The sequence below is a fragment of the Myotis davidii genome, unplaced genomic scaffold (assembly GCF_000327345.1).
Source record: "Myotis davidii unplaced genomic scaffold, ASM32734v1 scaffold447, whole genome shotgun sequence".
Classification (NCBI taxonomy): domain Eukaryota; kingdom Metazoa; phylum Chordata; class Mammalia; order Chiroptera; family Vespertilionidae; genus Myotis; species Myotis davidii.
Genome location: NW_006297827.1, coordinates 105,165 through 125,621, shown reverse-complemented (window position 1 = coordinate 125,621; position 20,457 = coordinate 105,165). Strand labels below are relative to the sequence as shown.

Genomic DNA, 20,457 nt, shown 5'->3' with positions numbered 1-20,457 from the left:
CAGACACACTCCCAGGGGAGATATTATTCTAGGTCAGAGGTAGCATTTACTCCTTCCTGCTTCAGAAGCTTAAATGACACTATTTCATCTTTGTCTCAGGGAGCTGTGACCTTAGGAAACAAAAAGGAGTTCTATTTTGTAACCTTTTTGTCTCACCCACATTGATGTAACCTGAATAAGTCCTTAATGATCTGAGAGACAAGCGAGGAGGACCTAGATGCTGATCAACACTGGCCACCAGCATAAAGGAAAACCACACTTATTGGAATGACTCTGAGCATCTGGATGTTGGGAAGTGATATTTTAGGAAGAATCTTTGTCCATATTGCATGATTATTTACTTCACACAAGTTTTCACTCTATTCTCATTCCTCTCTGTTCACACTCACTCAGGACCTAGGCTCATTTGACATTTTTATCAATTTTTTTTAAAAAAAATTCTAGTCCATAAGTTAAACCTTTGCAAATAATAACTATTTTGCCTTTCAGAATATTCAGAAAAGGTTCTGCTTCCTAACCTGTGATGCGGCCAGTTACCTTGGAGACAACCTCAGGGGGATCGGGTCCAAGTTTGTCAGCTCCTCCCAAATGCTCACCTCATGCTCCGAGTGCCCCACGCTTTTCGTGGATGCTGAGACTGTGAGTGTCCCAGTCCTCTGAAGGCCAATGGCCTGTCCAGATTCTGGTTTGGATGACAGAGGGGTTTGTTAGTGTTGTGGTTTGTCTGAGTGATACTTTCATTGCTTTTGAGCAGCAGTGGATTGTGATGTGACTCCCAAATGCTGAAGTGGGCACAGTAATGAAGGTGCAGTGCCAGCCAAGCCAAAGCAAGTCATTTCAGATAATCAAAAGAAAGCTCCAGATCAGAGAAATGGTGGCATGAGAGAGCCCCTTGGCACTCCCCCTGAAATTTCAACAAGTAAACCAAGTATAATTCAACAAAGAATTATCTGCTCTATAGAGAGGCACACCTGAGAGACCAGTGCATTGAAACATCTGAAAGTGGACAATTGGAATAAGCAGGGACACGAGAAGGGAGGAAAGCTCTGATGGCTCACAGACACAGCCTTGAGGCTGGGAGCTCACGGCCCATCCTGAAGAGTGGAGGAAATCAGTGGTAGCAGGCACTTCCTTCGGCCAGGTGGAACAGAGAGCTACACGGACAAGTCCAGCAGGGCAAGCTATGAATGGAGTAAAGAGTGACTGAGGCAGCAGATACCTGACAGAGCATGGGGTTTTGCCATGTGACTTTCCACTGTTGGGCTCAGAAGAGATGTTTCAGACAAAAAAAAAACAAAACAAACAAACAAAAAAAACAGAACCACAGAGCCCTGCCACCACTTGTACTCCCAAAACTTGCTTCCCATTGTCCTTGGTATTGGTCAAGGAGCATACTATCTGTAAACCAAGAACTATTTCAGTACAAGGACTGTTTCCCTCTGTGACTAATCTCCAGGTGGAGTGCTTGGGTTGGGACCCCATGGAGGTGTGGGGCACCATTATGGTGAAGGCAAAACAAAACCCATCCCCAAGCAGCACTGCTGTACTATCTTATGGAAGCCATGGAGGTCAAAACTGCAACATCACAGAGGTAAAAAATCTTGCAATTAAGCACAATTTACTGGAAAATAATATACAGAGATATATGCATAGGCAAAGGAGAACAGCAAATACCATGAACAACCACAGTAATGAGGATAACCAGAAAGAAAATGAAAAATCCCCAGAAAGCAAGCTGGAACATACCAAAATATGTGATAGAAATGACAGAGATTTCAAAATTGCAGTTTTGAAAATACTCAAAAAGATGCTAGAAAATACAGACAGACAATTCAATGCACTCAGAAAACAAATCAATGAAAATGAGTACTTTACCAAAGAGATTGAAACTTTAAAAAAGAACCAATTAGAAATCCTGAACTGAAGCATACAATTAAGGAGATTAAGAGTGAACTACTGAGCATAGAAAACAGAGCCAAGCAAGTGGAGGAAAGAATAAGTGATATCAAGTATATCTAGAAATGAAATGACAAAGAGGAAAGAAGAAAGAGACCTGAGCATAAAGAAAAATGAAAGAGCTCTATGAGAACTGTTTGACTCCATCAGAGAAAGCAATATGAGAATAATAGGCATTCCAGAGGAGGAAAAGAAGGCACAAGGAACAGAGAGTCTATTCAAACAAATGGTGGATAGGAACTTCCCAAATCTATGGAAGAAACTAGATCCTCAAATCCAAGAATGAAACAGACCACCTAGTTACATCAATCCAAAGAGGCCCTCTCCAGTTTGTATTAAAACTGTCAAAAATTAATGACAGAGAAAAAATTAAATTCTCAAAGCATCCAAGGAAAAGAAGGAAGTGACCTACAAATGAAAACCCATCAGAATTTCATCCCACTTCTCAGCAGATACTCTATAAGACAGAATAGAGTGCAACCAAATATTCAAATGTCTGAAAGAGAGAAATTATCAACCATGAATAATATGAAGGAGAAATAAGGTGCCCCCAGACATACAAAAGCTAAGGGATTTTATCACCAGAAAACCTCCATTGCAGAAATACTCAAGGGAGATATTTTACCTAAAACAAAGAAATAAGGTCACAACACTACTAGTAAGATTACTAAAAAACTTGCAGCATAAACAGGGATAATTTGCAACAACAAGAACACGAAAGGAGAGGGGATTAAGTTCTGAACTGGCAAAGGAAGATGAAGATCAGATGCATTCAAAAGGGAAAACACTACAGTATATATGCAACTTTATTTTTTGTAAACCTAATGATAACCACAAACAAAATCCCCAAACCAGGACATACAGCTTAAAAAAAAAGGAAACAAAGGAAAGAAATATGAAATACCACCAAACAAAAACAACACAGAGAAACACAAAGGAGAAGAACCAAGGGAGGCACGGAACTCTCAGGAAGCAACATATAAAATGGCTATAGGAAATTTTCATACATCAATAATTACCCTCACTCTAAAAGGTCTGAATTCACCAATAAAGAGGCACAGAGTAGCAAAGTGGATCAAAAAACAAAACCCAACCATATGCTGTCTATTAAAGACACATCTAAGCTGCAAAGACAAAGGCAGATTCAGTTAAAGGGTGGCATTTTCTAAGCAAATAACATCCACAGAAAAGCATATGTAGCCATAATTATATCAGACAAAATAGAATTAAAGATAACAAGAGACAAAAATTAACACTTTATAATGATAAAGGGAACACTACATCAAGAAAACATAACACTTTTATATGCACCCAACCAGGGAACACCAAATATATAAAACCACTACTCACAGAACTAAAGGGAAAAACAAATCAAAACACAATCATAGTTGGGGATCTTAATAGTCCATTGACAGTTCTAGGCAGATCAACAAAACAAAATAAATAAAGACATATTAGCCTTAAATGAAACACTGGACCAAGTGGACATAATTGACATTTACAGAACTTTTATCCCAGAACATCAGATTATACATTCTTCTCTAGTGCACATGGAGCATTCTCAAAAATAGACCTACATCTTGATGAATATAATGCAAAAATCCTAATCAAAATACTAGCAAACTGAATACAATAGTACATCTAAAAAATAATACATCACAATCAAGTGGGGTTCATTCCAAGAGCACAATGATGGTTCAACATATGCAAATAAATCAACATAATACACTACATTAACAAAAGAAAGGACAAAAATTATATGTTCTTATCAGTAGATGCAGAAAAAACATTTGATAAGATACAACATCCATTTATGATTAAAACACTCAATAAAATAGGAATAGAAGAAAGTACTGCAACATAATAAAGGCCATATTTGATAAACCCACAGCTAATATCATACTCAATGGTGGAAAACTGAAGCTTTTCCTCTAAGATTAGGAACAAGACAAGGAGGTCCACTCTCACCACTCTTATTCAACATAGTGCTGGAAGTCCTAGCCAGAGCAATAAGGCAAGAGAAAGAAATAAAAGGCATCCAAATAGAGAAGGAAGAAGTCAAACTCTCACTCTTTGTGGATAACATGATTCTGTATATGGAAAACCCTAAAGACTCAACCAAAAATAAATTATTAGAAAAATAAACAAATACAGTGAAGTAGCAGGATACAAAATCAATGTAAAAAATCCATTGCCATCCTGTATACCAATAACAAAACAGAAAAAGTGATGAAAAAAACTATCTTTTGCAATTGCAACCAAAAGAATAAAATACTTAGAGATAAACTTAACAAAGAACATGAAAGACCTATATACCGAAAATTGCAAAGCATTATTAAAAGAGATCGAAAAAGACACAAAAAAATGGAAAAATATCCCATGTTCATGGATTGGAATAGTCAACATAGTTAAAATGGCCATATTACCCAAAGAAAAAAATATATTTAATGCTATCCCCATGTATATCCCAATGTCATTTTTGGAAGAAATAGAATGAGAAATCATCAGATTTGTATGAAACCACAAAAGAACTCAAATAACCAAAGGAATCCTGAGAAAAAAAGAACCAAGCTGGAGGTATCACACTACCTGACTTCAAATTATATTACAGAGCTATGATAATCAAAACAGCATGGTATTGGCAGAGAAACAAACACAGAGATCAATGAAACTGAATAGAGAGCCCAGCTATAAAACCACATGTATATGGACAGATAATTTTTGACAAAGGAGCCAGAAACACACAATGGAGTAAAGATACTTTCTTCAATAAACGATGCTGGGAAAACTGAAAAGCCACATGCAAAAGAGTGAAACTAGATTATAATGTGTCCATGTGTAACAAAAATTAATTTAAAATGAAAGACCTAAATATAAGACTCGAAACAATAAGTTACATAGAAGAAAATAGAGGAACCAGTACTGGTAATAGAGAACATTTGATGAACTTGACCCCAAAGTCAAGGGAAGTAAAGGCAAAAGAAAAAAATGGGACTATATGAAACTAAAGATCTTGTGCACAGCAAAAGAAGCTCTCAACAAAACGAAGCAGCAACAAACCAGATGGGAGATGATATTTGCAAACAGTAGCTCCAACAAAGGTTTAATTTCCAAAATACCCAAAGTGCGCGGGGTACCAGGCTGCTCTGTACTAATTGGGACCTCAGGGTGCTGTTGTGGTACCTGTTGCTATAAACACTTTGCCGATTTGCATAAGTATGTGACATTATGAAATTTCCTGAGAGATCTTATCCATGTCGCTGGCACAAGGCCCACATGAAAAGCCAGGTAGAAAGACAATGTGTGTGTTGTTAAAAGAAAAAAAAAAAAAAGAAAGGAGAAAAACACGTTTCTTGTTTTCGTTCCATATGCAGGTGAACAGCATAAGAAATGGAAAACGTATCCACTCCAGGAGCAGTGCCTGCAGCTTGCTTTGTTTTGTTTTGAAATTGTTGAAGAGATGTTTTCCTTCTACTTCTTCAGCTGCCTGTCACATTCAAAAGGCCAGCAGGAGACTGTGAAGATGATACAGATGAATTGATGTTTGGGAACACCAGGTGCCTTGCAGAGCGGGAAGGAAGGTTAGAGATCACCGAGCCCAGCCGTGTCATTTCACAGATGTGGAAACTGAAGGCCCGTCGCCTGGACAGGACAGCCACGGGCCAGCTGACTGCCACGCCAGGGCCTCTCACACTTTCCAAAACACTCCAGAGCCGACCAAACTGCTCACCCTCATTTTCACCGGAACAAACGCCCATTAGATGCAACAAGACAAAACCGACCCCTCCCCAGGCCCAGAGCCGCAGGCCTCTCTACTCCCTGTTCGCATGAGCCAATCCTGAGCCACCAGCCTTGAGCCAGTAGGTGCCTCTCTTTTCTTTTTGTAAAATATGTTTTTATTGAATTATTTTAGATAGAGAGGAAGGGAAAGGAATAAAGAGACAGAAACATCAATGAGAGAGAAACATCAATTGGCTGCCTCCTGTACACCCCCTACTGGGGATCAAACCCACAACCCAGGCATGTGCCCCAACCAGGAATCAAAACAGTGACCTCTTGGTTCATGAGTTGACATTCAACCACTGAGCTATACCAGCTGGGCCATATACCTCTCTTTATCTATCTGTATAGCCATGCCTTCTCCAGGTATATCTCTACTGTTTTAATACAAATTATTTTTCTGTCTTTAGCTTCTTTCTTGTGGACTTCTGGACAAGCTTAAGTTCAGTGTTTTAGAACTGCAAGAATATCTAGACACCTACAACAACAGAAAAGAGGCCACTCTCTCAGTAAGTGTTGTGTTTCTGTGTGTGTGTGCATTCCATTAAAACCAAATAAACCAGCCACAGTGAGCTTCTGGGAGGGACTGGTATTAACCTAAGAGAGGTACTTTGGGGAGACCAACTTCATCTATTCCTCTGCTAGGGATTAAAATTTCAATTCAATGGTGGTAGAACTGTCAATATTGTGGATTATATAAAACTAATGGCCCAGTGCACGAAATTCATGCACGGGGTGTGGGGGGGTGTCCCTAAGCCCAGCCTGCACCCTCGCCAATCTGGGACCCCTCAGGGATGTCCGACCCCACCAGCCTGCTTGCCCCAAACTTCCCCCCTGCCAGCCTACTCACTCCCAAAAGCACCCCCCGCCCCCGCTGGCCTGCTTGCCCCCAACTGCTCTCTTCTCCTGGCCTGATCGCTCCTAACTGCCTTGCTTCTGCCTTGGCCCCACCACCATGGCTTTGTCCAGAAGGACGTCCAGAAGGTCTCCCAAAAGGTCTCCTAGTTTAATTAACACATTACCCTTTTATTAGTATAGATGATATCTACACAGGAGAGTTTTCAGCTTTCAATTTTAGCCCCATTATTTCCCTAACAAGTAATTAGGGAAAGTAGGTATCTGCTTGAGATGTCACTTTATCAATGTTATAACTTTTCTCTATGATTTTAAATTGTTAATTACTTCATCCAACACTAGTTGAGATGGATCTCATTTCTCTCCTCCTCTTGACCACTCTTAGGACCTGTTTCTCCACAGCTTGTCATGGCCTCTGCTCTTGCTCTTCACTCTTTTCTTCTAGATTGTAAATTTAGATCTAGATTGTTAAATTATAGAGACAGAAGTAATCCAAAAACCATCCATACACACCTTTTGATTTCTGACAAATAATTGTGTAATATCTATGAAGCATTCCTATGATATGCCAGGCACGAACATGAATTTTGAAGTCAGATGGACTTGGCTTCCAATCACTACTCAGCCACATGAGGGTTAGTGGCCTTTGATAAGTTACTGACCTTCTCTCATCTCAGATTGATCATCTATAAGATAGTGATAATAATTAATGTATAGAATTTTTATAAGAATATAACAGTCTTAATCAGTCATAGAAGGCATCATTTCCTAAATTCATTCTGTGTCCAGCAACCTAAGAGTTAAGTCTCTTAAATTAAATCATTTAATGTTCATAACTACCCTGGGAGTTTCTATCATTATCCTCTCTTGCTAGGAGTGAGAATGGTATTATGAAAATAATACAATATTGCCTTTAAATATAAATAATATATGGAGAAACTGTCCAGCACAGTGTCTCATACATAGAAGACATTCATTGTAAAGATACTGGGTTTTTGTTTATTTCTATTGTTATTGATGTTCTTGACCTGTCCAAGGGCAAGAGTTCCAACATTCTACTGTAACAGTTCCCACTGTCATCTATTTCTGTGGCTCTTTACCTGTTATTGTTATCCGGTTTCTCAATCATCAGTTAATAAATTAATCCTTTCATTCTCATCAGTGAACAAACCAGTCTTTCCATGTCAGTGTATATTTTGGTTCTTCAGTGCTTTTTGTTTTCTGCCCAAAGGTTCATTTCCACATCTAGATTAGTTACTATCAGATGCTTAAGATTGGCAGACTCTAAATAGCTGAGCCATTATTATAATAGTCTTTCTTACATCGAAGTAGACCTGCCTCCTCAAAAGTACCCTCAACATGACAGAGAGATAGATGTGGCATGAGTCAGGTTGCATTGTCCAGAATCACTCATCCCATGAGGAAGTGTTGGGCCTATCACCCAATTTCAATCAACAGGTGATAGGCCCACAGTGCAACCTAAGAGTTAAGTCTCTTAAATCATTTAATGCTCATAACTACCTGTTACAGTAGAATGTGATAGGTGATGTATCATAATGTTGAAATTATATTTTTAAATGAACATTGCTAAACCCACTTAAATGGATATTTTAATTTCAAGTAGTTTATCTTTAACCAAAAAGAATTATTTTCAAAAAGTCGTTACAGCAAATATTTACTTTATTGTGATTAGAAGATTAATCAATTTTTCCTGACAAAATCAATGATAACACATTCTCAGGACATCACTGAATTTACCTATGTCTGTGTCTCCTTCTGACAACAGTGGCTTGCAAATTGTAAGGCGACATTTGCTGGAGGATCAAGAGACGGCGTAATTACCTGCCAACCAGGGGATTCAGAAGAAAAGGTAATAAAAACCTTTTAGATTTTGTCTTTTCTGTACTCTGACATTGTGTGTTGGTTTTGATCCTTCCAAGAATCATGGAACTTGAGGAAGAGATGGAAGGAATCATCCATACATTCACATGAAGCCAGTAAAGTAAAACAGAATGCATTCAGACCAAGCATGAATGTGTGTTCATGGGACTGGGGGGCGGGGGGTCATTTTGGAAAAATAAAAATAACCTTTCTTCTGGACACTGCCTAACTATACTAATGATTTCCTAATAAATCTGTTCTTTATTGAGAATATGAAATCAATTTCATTAATTTGTCACTAAATCCTCTGGTTCCTTCAGTGAAGAATCTTTATTGACATTTCAGCATTCTAGTTTTTAATTTTTTAAAATTTTCAATTACATACAATAATATATTACTTTCAGGTATACAACATAGTGATTAGAAATTTATGTAACTATGAAATGATTCCCCCCAGTAGCCTAGTATCCACCTGACACCATACATAGACATTACAATATTATCAACTATATTCCCTATGCTGTACTTTATATCCCCATGACTGTGAATGCCAATTTCTTTTTTCTTTATTTTTTTTAAATGCCAATTTCTACTTCTTACTCCTCTCCCCATTTTCACCCAGCCTCCAATGCCCTTCCCATCTGGCAACCATCAATTTGTTCTCTGTATCAGTTTAGTTTATTCGTTTCATTTTTTAAGATTCCACACATAGGTGAAACCATATGGTATTTGTCATCAATTTGTTCTCTGTATCAGTTTAGTTTATTTGTTTCATTTTTTAAGATTCCACACATAGGTAAAACCATATGGTATTTGTCTCTCTCTCTGTCTGACTTATTTCACTTAGTATTTCAACCCTCTAAGTCTAGCCACGTCGTAAATGTCAAGATTTCATTTTTTAATGGCTGAGTAATATTCCATTGTATATATATATACCTCAACTTCTTTATTCAATTGTCTATTGATAAACAGGTTATTTCTATATCTTGACTATTGTAAATAATGCTGCAAGGAACATAGGGATACATATGTCTTTTCAAATTAATGTTTTTGATTTCTTCAAACATCCAGAATTAGATTGCTGAGTCATATGGTAGTTCTATTTTTAATATTTTGAGGAACCTCCATACTGTTTTCTATAATACCTGCACCAATTTACAATCCCACCAACAATGCATGAGGATTCCTTTTTTTCCACATCCTTGCCAATATTTGTTAATTGTTGATTTATTGATAATAGCCATCCTGACAGGTGTGAGGTGATATCCCACTGTGGTTTTAATTTGCATTTCACTGATGATTAGTGATATTGACATCTTTTCACATGTCTGTTGGCTGTCTGAATGTCTTCTTTAGAGAAATGTCTATTCAGTTCCTCTGCCATTTTTTAATTTGATTGTTTGTTCTTTGGTGTTAAGTTGTATGTGTTCCTTATATATCTTAGATATTAACCCATTTCAGATGTGTCATTGATGAATATTTTTATCCATTCAGTTTGTTGATGGTTTCCTTCACTGTGCAAAATCTCTTTATTTTGATATCATCCCATTCTTTTTGTTTCATTGCCTCAGAAGACATATCAAAAAATATTGTAAGAGCAATGTCAAAGAGTTTACTGCCTGTTTTTTTCTCTCATAGTTTTAGGGTTTGGGGCCTTACACACAAGTCTTTAATCCACTTTGAGTTTATTCTTGGATATGGTGTGAGAAGGTGGTCTACTTTCATTCTCTTACATGTATCTCTCCAGTTTTCTCAACACCATTATTGAACAGACTGTGTTTACCCCACTGCACATTCATGCCTCCTTTAACACAGTTTAATTAACTATATAGGCATGGATTTATTTCAATTCTGTTCTTTTTGATCCATGTGGTTATTTTTATGCCAGTACCATGCTATTTTTATTACTACTAGAGGCCTGGTGCACATTAGTGCACTGGAGGGGGAGGGGTTCCTCGGGGGGAGGGGCCCCTCAGCCAGACCTGTGCCCTCTCGCATTCTGGGACCCCTCGGGGGATATCCGCCTGCTGGCTTATGGGGAGTGGGCCTAAGCCTGCAGGTGGACATCCCCAAGGGGTCCTTAGTGCTGCCATGGAGGCGAGAGAGGCCCCCGCCACCTCCACTGTGCTCACCAGTGGCTGAGTGGCGCTCGCCCTGTGGGAGCGCACTGACCATCAGGGGTCAGCTCCTGCATTGAGCATCTTCCCCCTGGTGGTCAGTGCACATCATAGCAACTGGTCATCCCACCGTTTGGTCAATTTGCATATTAGCCTTTTATTGTATAGAATAGCCCTGTGGTATAGTTTAATATCAGGTTGCATGATACCTCTAACTGTTTTTCTCAGAATTGCTTTAGCTATTTAGGGTCTTTAGTGGTTCCATTATATACGTTTTAGGATTCTTTGTTTTAGTTCTGTGAAAAATCCCATTGATATTTTGATAGGGATTGCATTGAGTGTATAAAGTGCTCTGGTAGTATGGACATTTCAAGGCTGTTAATTCTTTCTATCCATGAACACAGTATATGTTTCCATTTATTTGTATATTTTTTTCAATTTCTTTCTTCAATGTCTTATAATTTTCTGAGGACAGGTATTTCACCACCTTGGTTAAATTTATTCATAGGTATTTCATCTCTTTGATACAATTGTAAGTGAGGTTGTTTTCTTAATTTCTCTTCTGATATTTCATTATTGGCATATACAAATACAACTGATTTCTGAATATTAATTGTGTTCCCTGCTACATTACTGCATTAACTTACTAATTCTAATAGATTTTTGGTAGAATCTTTAGGGATCTCTATGTACTGTATCATGACATCTGTAAATGACAGCTTTAGTTCTTAGTTTCCAATTTGGAAGTCGTTTATTTCCTTTTCTAATCTTATTGCTGTGACTAGAATTTCATACTATGTTGAATAAAAGTGATGAAAGTGGATATCCTTGTTTTTTTTGTGATCTTAAAGATAATGCTTCCAGGTTTTCCCCATTGAGTATGATGTTAGTTGTGGGTTTGTCATATATGCTCTTTGTTATATTGAGGTATGTTCCCTCTATCCCTACTTTGTTGAGAGTTTTTATCATAAATGGGGGCTGGATTTTGCCAAATGCTTTCTCTACATCTATTGATATGATTATAGGATTTTTATCCTTTATTTTGTTTATGTGGTGTATCAGTCTCACAAAATGTGCCTGGGACCCTTCCATCCTCATCAACATTTTTGAATAGTTTAAGAAAGATAGGTATTAATTTATCTTTGAATGTTTGTCATCTAGTCCAGAGCTTTTGTTTGTAGTGAGCATTTGGATTACTAATTCATTTCATTACCAGTTTATCTATCTGTTCATGTGTTCTGTTTCTTCCTGATTCAGCCTTGGAAGATCATATGTTTCTAGAAATTTATCCATTTCTTCCAGGTTGTCCAATTTGTTGGCATATAATTTTTCATAGTATTTCCTAATAGTCCTTTCTATCTGTGATGTCAGTTTTCACTTCTCCTCTTTCATTTCTGACTTTATTTATAGTAAAACCTCGACATAATAGACTAATTTGGGCAAGGGTGTGTCTGTCAAAGCCAAAATTCCATTATATAATAAAGTAGGTTTTCCAAATGCATGTTAAAATATTGATAAATTAGTTATTTACCTATTTTACTTATGTAGACACATTGTGTAATTAAGTACATATGAAAAGTTCAATTTTGTAGATAAGTTTTCTATATGTGTTACAGTAATTTTAAATTTATACTGAGTAAGTCTAGTAAATGCATGCATTCACTAGTCACTGAGAGTAAACAAATGCACATGGCTGGGGCATGGCTTAGCACACATCAGAACATTGGCTGAGTTTAAAATATTGCATAAAGTCACACCAGGTGTGATGCTGTCTGATCACATGATAATTATTCACCAAACATTGTTTTTGAGCAGTGACTCTTGGATTTAAATATGTAAATTGTAGTTGTAGATATATAACATTTATGTCAGTGAAATTACTACCCTCTTTTTTCCAACATATGGCCTATTCACTAAAATTTATTTAAAATAACACTGCATTAATAACAAAAAAAATAACCTGGTAATTTAGTTATAAGCAAATCTTAGTTAAAAGCATTTGAAATTAAATGAGTGTTAATTTTAAGATATGACATATGGACAGGAAATTTTGTCAATTAAATTCGAAGTCCATTAAATCTAGATCAGCAAAATCAAGGGTTTACTATATGGGGGCCCTTTCTCTTTATTTCTTGATGAGACTGGCTAAAGGTTTACCAAGTTTATTTATCTTTTCAAAGAACCAGCTATTCATTTCTTGATCTCTTCTGTTGTTGTTTGTTTTTTTAAATTCTATTTCATCAAATTCCATTCTAATCTTAATTATTTCCTTACTTCTGCTTACTTTGGTTTGTTCTTTTTCTAGTTCCTTTGGGTGAGGTTACATTGTTTGAGATTTATTTTTTTCTTATTTCTTAAGGTAGGCCTTTAGTATTATGAATTTCACTCCTAGGATTGCTTTTGCTGTATCCCGACTTAGGGTCATTGTATTTTAATTTTCATTTGTCTTATGGAATTTTTTTTCTTCCTTGATCTCATTGTTAAGCCATTCATTGTTTAATAGCATGTTATTTAACCTCTATGTGTCTGTATGCTTTTCAGTTTTCATCTTGTAATTGATTTCTAGTTTCATACCATTGTGATAGAAAAAAATACTTGATATAATTTCAATCTTAAATTTATTGAGATTGTTTTATGGCCTAACATGAAGTCTGTCCTTCCATGTGTACTTGAAAAGAATGTATATTCTGCTGCTTTGGGATGAAATGTCTTAAAAATATCAAGTCCATCTGGACTAATGTGTCATTTAAGGCTGCTGTTTTCTTGATGGTTTTTCTGTCTGGAAGAATCTATCTAGTGATGTCAATGGGTGTTAAAGTCCCCTCTTATGGCTGTATTATTGTCAGTTTCTTCCTTTATGTCCATCAATGTTTGTTATATATATTTATATAAATATATAAATCCTATCTAATAATAGACAAACATGGTAATTAACCGTACCTCTGACACACTTCCCATTGGCTAATCAGGGTGATATGCACATTAACTGCCAACCAAGATGGCGGCTGGCAGCAAGGCAGCTGAAGCGAACAGTAGGCTTGGTTGCCCCGGCGATGGAGGAAGCCAAGGTTCCCCGCCTGCAGGGCTGGCTGTGGCCTTGGCTCAAGGCAACAAAGTTTCAATTATAGAAGACAAATAAAGAGGGTCAGTGGCTGGGAGCGGGAGGGGCAGCAGCTGGGAGGGGAAGGGGCAGCGGCTGGGAGCAGGAGGGCAAGACCAGCTGCAGGGGCTTGAAGTGGGAGCGAAGCCCGCCTCAACGAGTTTTGCTCCCTTCTCTGCTTTGTTCCAGCTGCACGAAGCCCTATTCTTGCAGGAATATTCCTGCAACAGGCCTCTAGTATTTATATATTTAGGAACTCCTACATCAGATGCAAAGATGTTTACAAGGGTCATATCATCTTGTTGGATTGGTCCCTTTATTATTATGAAACTAGAGGCCCGGTGCACGAAATTCATGCACGGGGTGGGGCTGTCCCCTCAGCCCAGCCTGCACCCTCTCCAATCCGGGACCCCACAGGGGATGTCCAACTCGGGCCTAGTGCGCCGGGGGGGGTGGCTGGGGGGAGGAAGAGGGTTGTCCCTCAGCCCGGCCTGCACCCTCTCCAATCTGGGACCCCTTGAGGGATGTCTGACTGCCGGTTTAGGCCTGATCCCACCGACATCCCTCTCCCCTGCTGGCCCAATTGCCCCTAACTGCCCTCCCCTGCCAGCCTGGTCCCCCCCAACTGCCCGCCCCTGCTGGTCTGATCACCCCTAACTGCCCTCCCCTGCCAGCCTGGTCCCCCCCAACTGCCCGCCCCTGCTGGTCTGATCACCCCTAACTGCCCTCCCCTGCCAGCCTGGTCCCTCCCAACTGCCCTCCCCTGCTGGCCTGATCACCCCTAACTGCCCTCCCCTGCCAGCCATCTTGTGGTAGCCATTTTGTGTCCAAATGGGGGCAACCATCTTGATCACATGGGGGTGGCCATCTTGTGTGTTTGGGGTGATGGTCAATTTGCATATTGCTCTTTTATTAGATAGGATGCCCTTTTTGTCTATTGTTACAACCCTTGTTTACTAGTAAAAGTTTATTTTGTCTAAGAATTGCTATCCGTGCTTTTCTTCATTTCAATTTGCATGAAATGTCTTTTTTCATCCCTTTACTTTCATTCTGTGTGTCTTTCCATCTGAGGTGGGTATCTTGTAGGCACATATGTGTGGGTCTTGCTTTTTTACACATTCAACCACTCTATGCTTTTGATTAGAACATTTAGTCCATTTACATTTAAAGTAATTATTGATAGGGATGTAGTTATTGTCATTTTATTCATTGTTTTCTGATTGTTTTGTAATTCTTCTCTGTTCCTTTCTTATTCTCTTGCTCACTTCTTTTGTATTTTGATGTCTTTCCATAGTGTTATGTTTGGATTCCTTTCTTTTCATATCTTGTATATCTGTTATAGGTTTTGGTTTGGTTACCATGTGCTCATATGTAACAAGCTATTTTTATAGCAGTTTATTTTAAGTTGATGGTCACTTAAATATGAGCACATTCTAAAATTACTTCAATTTTTACTCCCTCAATGTTTATGTTTTTGCTTTTTTGTATATGTTTGTGTGTATCCTTTAATTTATTATTGTAATTACAAATGATCTTCCTAGTTTTGTCTTTTAATCTTTGTAACAGCTTTATAGTTGGTTGATCCAATGCTTTTGCTGTTTGCCTTTGTCAGTGAGAATTTCTTCTTTCCTATATTTTCTTATTCACATTTTTATCTTTTCTTTTGTACTTAGAACGGTTCCTTTAACATTTTTTTGTATTACCAGTTTAGTAGTCCTAAACTCCTTTAGCTTTTTCTTGTCTTGAAAGCTCTTTATCTCTCTTTCAATTTTAAATAATAGTCTTGCTGGGTGAAGTAAACTTGGTTGTAGGTCTTTGCTCTTCATCACTTTGAATATTGCATGCCAATCCCTTCTGGCCTGCAAAGGTTCGGTTGAGAAATCAGCTGACAGTTTTATGGGAGCTCCCTTTTAGGTAATTAACTGTAATTCTCTTGCTGCTTTTAAGATTCTCTCTGTCTTTAACCTTTACCATTTTAATTATGATGGGTCTTGGTGTGACCCTCTATGGGTTCATCTTGTTTAGCACTCTACACTTCCTGGACCTATATGTCTATTTCCTTCACCAGGTTAGGGGCACTTTTAGTCATTATTTCTCCAAATAGGATTCAATCAATCTCTTGCTCTTTCTTTTCTCCTTATAATATCCCTATGATGCACATGTTGGTACACTTGATGTTCTTCTGAGATCTCTTAAACTAGTCTCATATTTTTCCTTGTTTTCTTTTTGTTGTTCTGATTGGGTGTTTTTCACTACCTTGTCTTCCAGATCACTGATTTGATTGTGTGCTTCATTCTACTCTACTGTTGATTCCCTCTAATGTATTTTCATTTCAGTATTATATTCATTTCTGACTGGCTCTTTTTTTATGTTTTGTATTGACTGCCTGCTGCTCAAAGCCAATACTCAAGAGACGGGGGCTGATGGAAGGAAAAATCAGTTTATTCAAGAACCAGCAGCCTGAGAAGATGGGGCATTCTCATCAGAAAGACCATCTTAACATCTCAGTGCAGGCAGGGGTTTTTATGAGAGAGAAAGGGGAAAACAGAACAAATGAAACTTGAAGGGGTTGTGGGCTCTCATTGGGGGTGCTGTCTGCTCTGCTCTGATAACCATCTTGGAGCCCATTAAGGGATGGTCTGGTTTCCAGTCAGTTAAATGTTAGCAAATCTCCTGGAGCTGAAATACCTGGAAGCTGGAATCTGCTTCCTTTGAAGTTAGCTCCTAGAATCCTTTAAGCAAGTTGTTTATCTGTAGCTACACATTATTTTACAAGTTGTCAATTACAGAAACAATAGTTTTTAAATGGTGGGGTGGGTTATACTATCTCATTTTTTATGTTTTCTCTTTGTTGTCTCCATTTCATTTAATTCTTTTCTGGAGTTTTATCCTGTTCTTTCATTTTGACAAGTTTCTTTGTCTCCTCATTTTGGCTGACTCCCTGTGTTTTTTCCCTGTGGTTTAGGTAGAACCGCTACGTCTCACAGGCTTGGCAGAGTAGCTTTATGCAGTTGGTTCATTTAGGGCCCAGTGGCATAGTCTCCCTGGTCCCCTGAGCTGGGTACTACAGCGGTTTCCCTTGTGTGGGTTATGTATGCCTTCCTGTTGTACTTAAGCCTGATTGCAGTTGGCACCTCAGTGGGTGTGAATGACCCTCAGTCTGACTGGCTGTGAGTGCTTGCCATGACTAGCAGACAAGCTGTTGTTTAGGGGCTAACTCCACAGAGCAGGAGTCACTGTAGTGGGGCTTTGGTGCCAGGTGAGTCTGCCCTTCTGGTGTTTTGTTTGTGGAGGTGGTTGGGTGGTGCTCTGGTGTGAAGCCAGCCACCAATTTGGAGCCTCCTGGGAGGGTCTCTGGTGCAGGCCAAGGTCAGCTACTGCTTGTGTCTGGCTTAAGCTACCTGTAGGAGCTACAAAGTTATCTGCAGTTGGTTGCCACTTGTGCTAAGTTTGGAGGCACTTGGGAGAGGCTATGCTGTGAACCAAGGCCACTGCCACTTATGCTGGATTTTGAACCCTTTGGTCAGTGCCACAATATGTGCTAAGGCCACCTGGCACTCATGCAAATCTTGTGGTCATTTAGTTGGCTCCAAGGCTGGATGCCGATATGCCAGGCTTTAGGCCACCTGATGGGAGTTACAATACAGGTTATCACCAGTCACCGCTGTGCTAGGCTTAGGATCACTTAGCAAGAGGTATAGAGCATTCCAAGGCTGCTTGCTGCTTGTTTGCGATTTGTGGAACTTTGAGAGATTTGGGGAAAGTCCACAGTGTGAGCCAAAGCAGGCTGCTTGTGTGGGAAAGTGCCTGGAAGAGCTTTGTGCCAGATTGGGTGGGGCTGGTGAATAGTGTTAGCCAGGTTAATGGAGATCTCAGATTTGGCAGCCTCCTGTGCTGGACCAGCTGAGTGGAGAGAGAATTCAACAAAGGAGCAATGGTGCCTGCCAGCACTTCTGTCCCTAGGAAGAGCTGCCTCAACCCCTCCCCCTCTAGCCATCTCCTTGAAGTTAGGTTCCTGGCATTTTTTGAGCAGCTGCCCCTGTGCTGGAGCTCAGAGTGAGTGAGTTTGTGAGCAAATGAGACTGTGTGTGTGGGTCCCTCAAGAAGAACACTTTTGTCTTCAGGTAGCCATCCATCTCACTCAGACACAATCCCCACTGATTTTCACATCTAGAAGTTATTGGAGACTCCTCTTCCTGGCGTGACACTATAAATTATAGTGTCACCCCATTTAAATAATGAAGGAGCCCTGGCTGAGAAGCCTCACGTGGGACTGTGACCTCTCTCGCCCCAGGAGGTCCTCCACAGTGGAAATATCCCTCCTGATTTTAACCACTACACTTGGGTGTAGGACCTGCCAATGCACCCATTCTACCAACATGGCTTCTTCTTTATATCCTCAGTTATAGAAATTCTGTTCAGCTAGTCTTCAGCTGAACAGAATGGTTGTTATATAATTTAGTTGTAATTTAGATATGGTCGTGAGAGGAAGGGAACACAAAGTTTATTTACATTCACCATCTTGATCAGAAGTCCTTAGTCCCTCTCTTTTCTTCTTTTTAGAGTATATTCATTCATTCATTTTTATGTGGCAACTCTGTTAGCATTATAATAAAAGGCTTGAGAATATGAAAGTGGAAATAAAAACTAATATTTCTTAAGCACTGTTCATACATAATCTCATTTGAACTTTTACAACTCTTTGAAGGGTTTTTCCAATTTTAAAGGTAGAACTATAGCTGACTCTGAAGGCCATGTTATTTCCATTTGTACATACTTTCTCTAACTTAGTTTTGGAGGCAAAACATACACGGGAAAAAACTAGAGAATAATTTCTAGCATATGTTTCAATGTCTAATATGGCTTTAGGAATCTGCATAAAACACCCAGGAATAATGAGACTGATACTTGTTAGGAAAAGATCAATAGAAGGGAATATTCTCAGCCTGATGTTTCCAATATTTTTGCAAAACCAACCAGGCTTTCGTCCCATTGTTAGGATTAGTTCAATATTCCAGAATATCCTTGAGTGGCTCATGGACACACTGATCACATAACAAATGTCCTAAAAAAAGATACTTTCAGTCCTTAGTATGTGACAATTCTGAGGTCTGAAGCTGGTCTGGTTGGCTATCCTAGTAACTCAGTCAAGGCTGGGTGGTTTGATTACATCATCTGGACACTTGATTAAATTGTCTGTTCTAATTAGTAGACCCTGAAAGTAGTTTGGCCACTGGGTATGCAACTTAACCTAATCACTCTATAATCCCATCAGCCCTACCTGAACAACTTCTGAACTTTGGGTACAGCTAGGCATTATGGTGTGTGTGAAAATTAAGAAGACTTGGCTCCCATCATAGTAACCCTCATACAAGGCTGAATCAGCTATAAAAGAAATTTGGGGGAAATCTTTATATGCTAAAGATGTGCCTTGAGGATAAATTATAGTGTCACTCCATTTAAATAATGATCTTATGACCAGAATTGGTGGAGATATTATTTTGCTTTTTAGGGCTACTAACCCAAAGCAAAACCCAACTACTGTTTGACCTCAGAGTTCTGTTTACCTTCAAGTGATTCTCTCCAACTCTTTTCTTGTAGTCAGATTCTCTGTCTTCTGGGGTAGTTTGATGTTGCCAACTATTCTGAGCAAACTTTACAAATGAAATGGGATCGAAAGTAAACATAACTTTCAAAATTTATGTATCTGGATGTAAACTGCAAAGTAAACATGCCAATGATTATTACACATGTATGTTCTGTTTCAGAGAACTATGTACTTTATGAAAGGATTAGTACTAAGCCTAGCAAAGCACATTTTTGAATAGTTAGAGCTATCAGCCTACCAGAATTGATGACAGCATGCAAACAGGCATACCCCTGAGCCCTGCCCAGTCTGGTCTGGACTTTTCCAGAAACTGATTTCTATTTATTCCTTACAGGTGACATGAGAAATTGCTTTGGAATTATTTGTGGAAGAGAATATAACTTTTGGTTGGGTGTTGAATATTTGTTTTTCAATTTCTCTTCTTTTTTAAAAAATATATCTTTATTGATTTCAGAGAGGAAGGGAGAGGGAGAAGGAGAGAGAAAGAGAAACATCAATGATGAGAGAGAATCATTGACTGGCTGCCTTCTGCACGCCCCCCACTGGAAATCGGGCCCACAATCCAGGCACATGCCCTGACCACAGAATAAAACTGTAACCTCCTGGGTCATAGGTTGACACTCAACCACTGAGCCATGCTGGCTTGGCTCAATTTCTCTTCTTAAAACCAAGTTGTAGACACACATTAAATTAACATAGAAAGGTCACACTAGTGGCCTGCAGCTGTAACCAATTCACAGACATGTTTCATTATGTTTGTACAGTATTTTTAATTGTCCTGATGTTTAAAAATTAAAACTGTTTACACATACACAGTATATCTGGTGTCTCTGTAAAAGAAGATCTAGCAACATTGGCCTTCCTAAGTGGCAGCAATGAGCTTGAGCTTATTGCTGTTGTCTGCTGTCCACAGTTTCTGCTGCACATTGAGTTCCTAACCTTGAAGATAAGAGCCTTGGCCTACTGTGTTCTTTATAACAGAAAAATGTGCCTTTGTAATGTAAGGCCCCAAATCAGAGAAGTGAAAGCTAGAGTAGGCTGTGTGTGTCAAGAAAATTGACTGCCTTAGAGCACCCATTTAGAGAGTGCTACTTTTTGCCTTTGTGAGAAGCACTTTTATGTATAGAAGACTCAAGTGCCTGCCTACTGCACATGCTCAA

General features: G+C 38.9%; 1 protein-coding gene across 1 annotated transcript in view; it reads left to right on the top strand.

Annotated features, from left to right (window-relative positions):
• The window catches only part of FRY (FRY microtubule binding protein), a 409,004-nt gene that overhangs the window by 351,398 nt on the left and 37,149 nt on the right, over positions 1–20,457 (top strand). Inside the window, exons 56-58 of the mRNA XM_015570438.1 lie at positions 490–639; positions 6,147–6,245; positions 8,378–8,461. Of these exons, the coding sequence (XP_015425924.1) occupies positions 490–639; positions 6,147–6,245; positions 8,378–8,461 (333 nt within the window). The remainder of the gene's footprint in view (positions 1–489; positions 640–6,146; positions 6,246–8,377; positions 8,462–20,457) is intronic.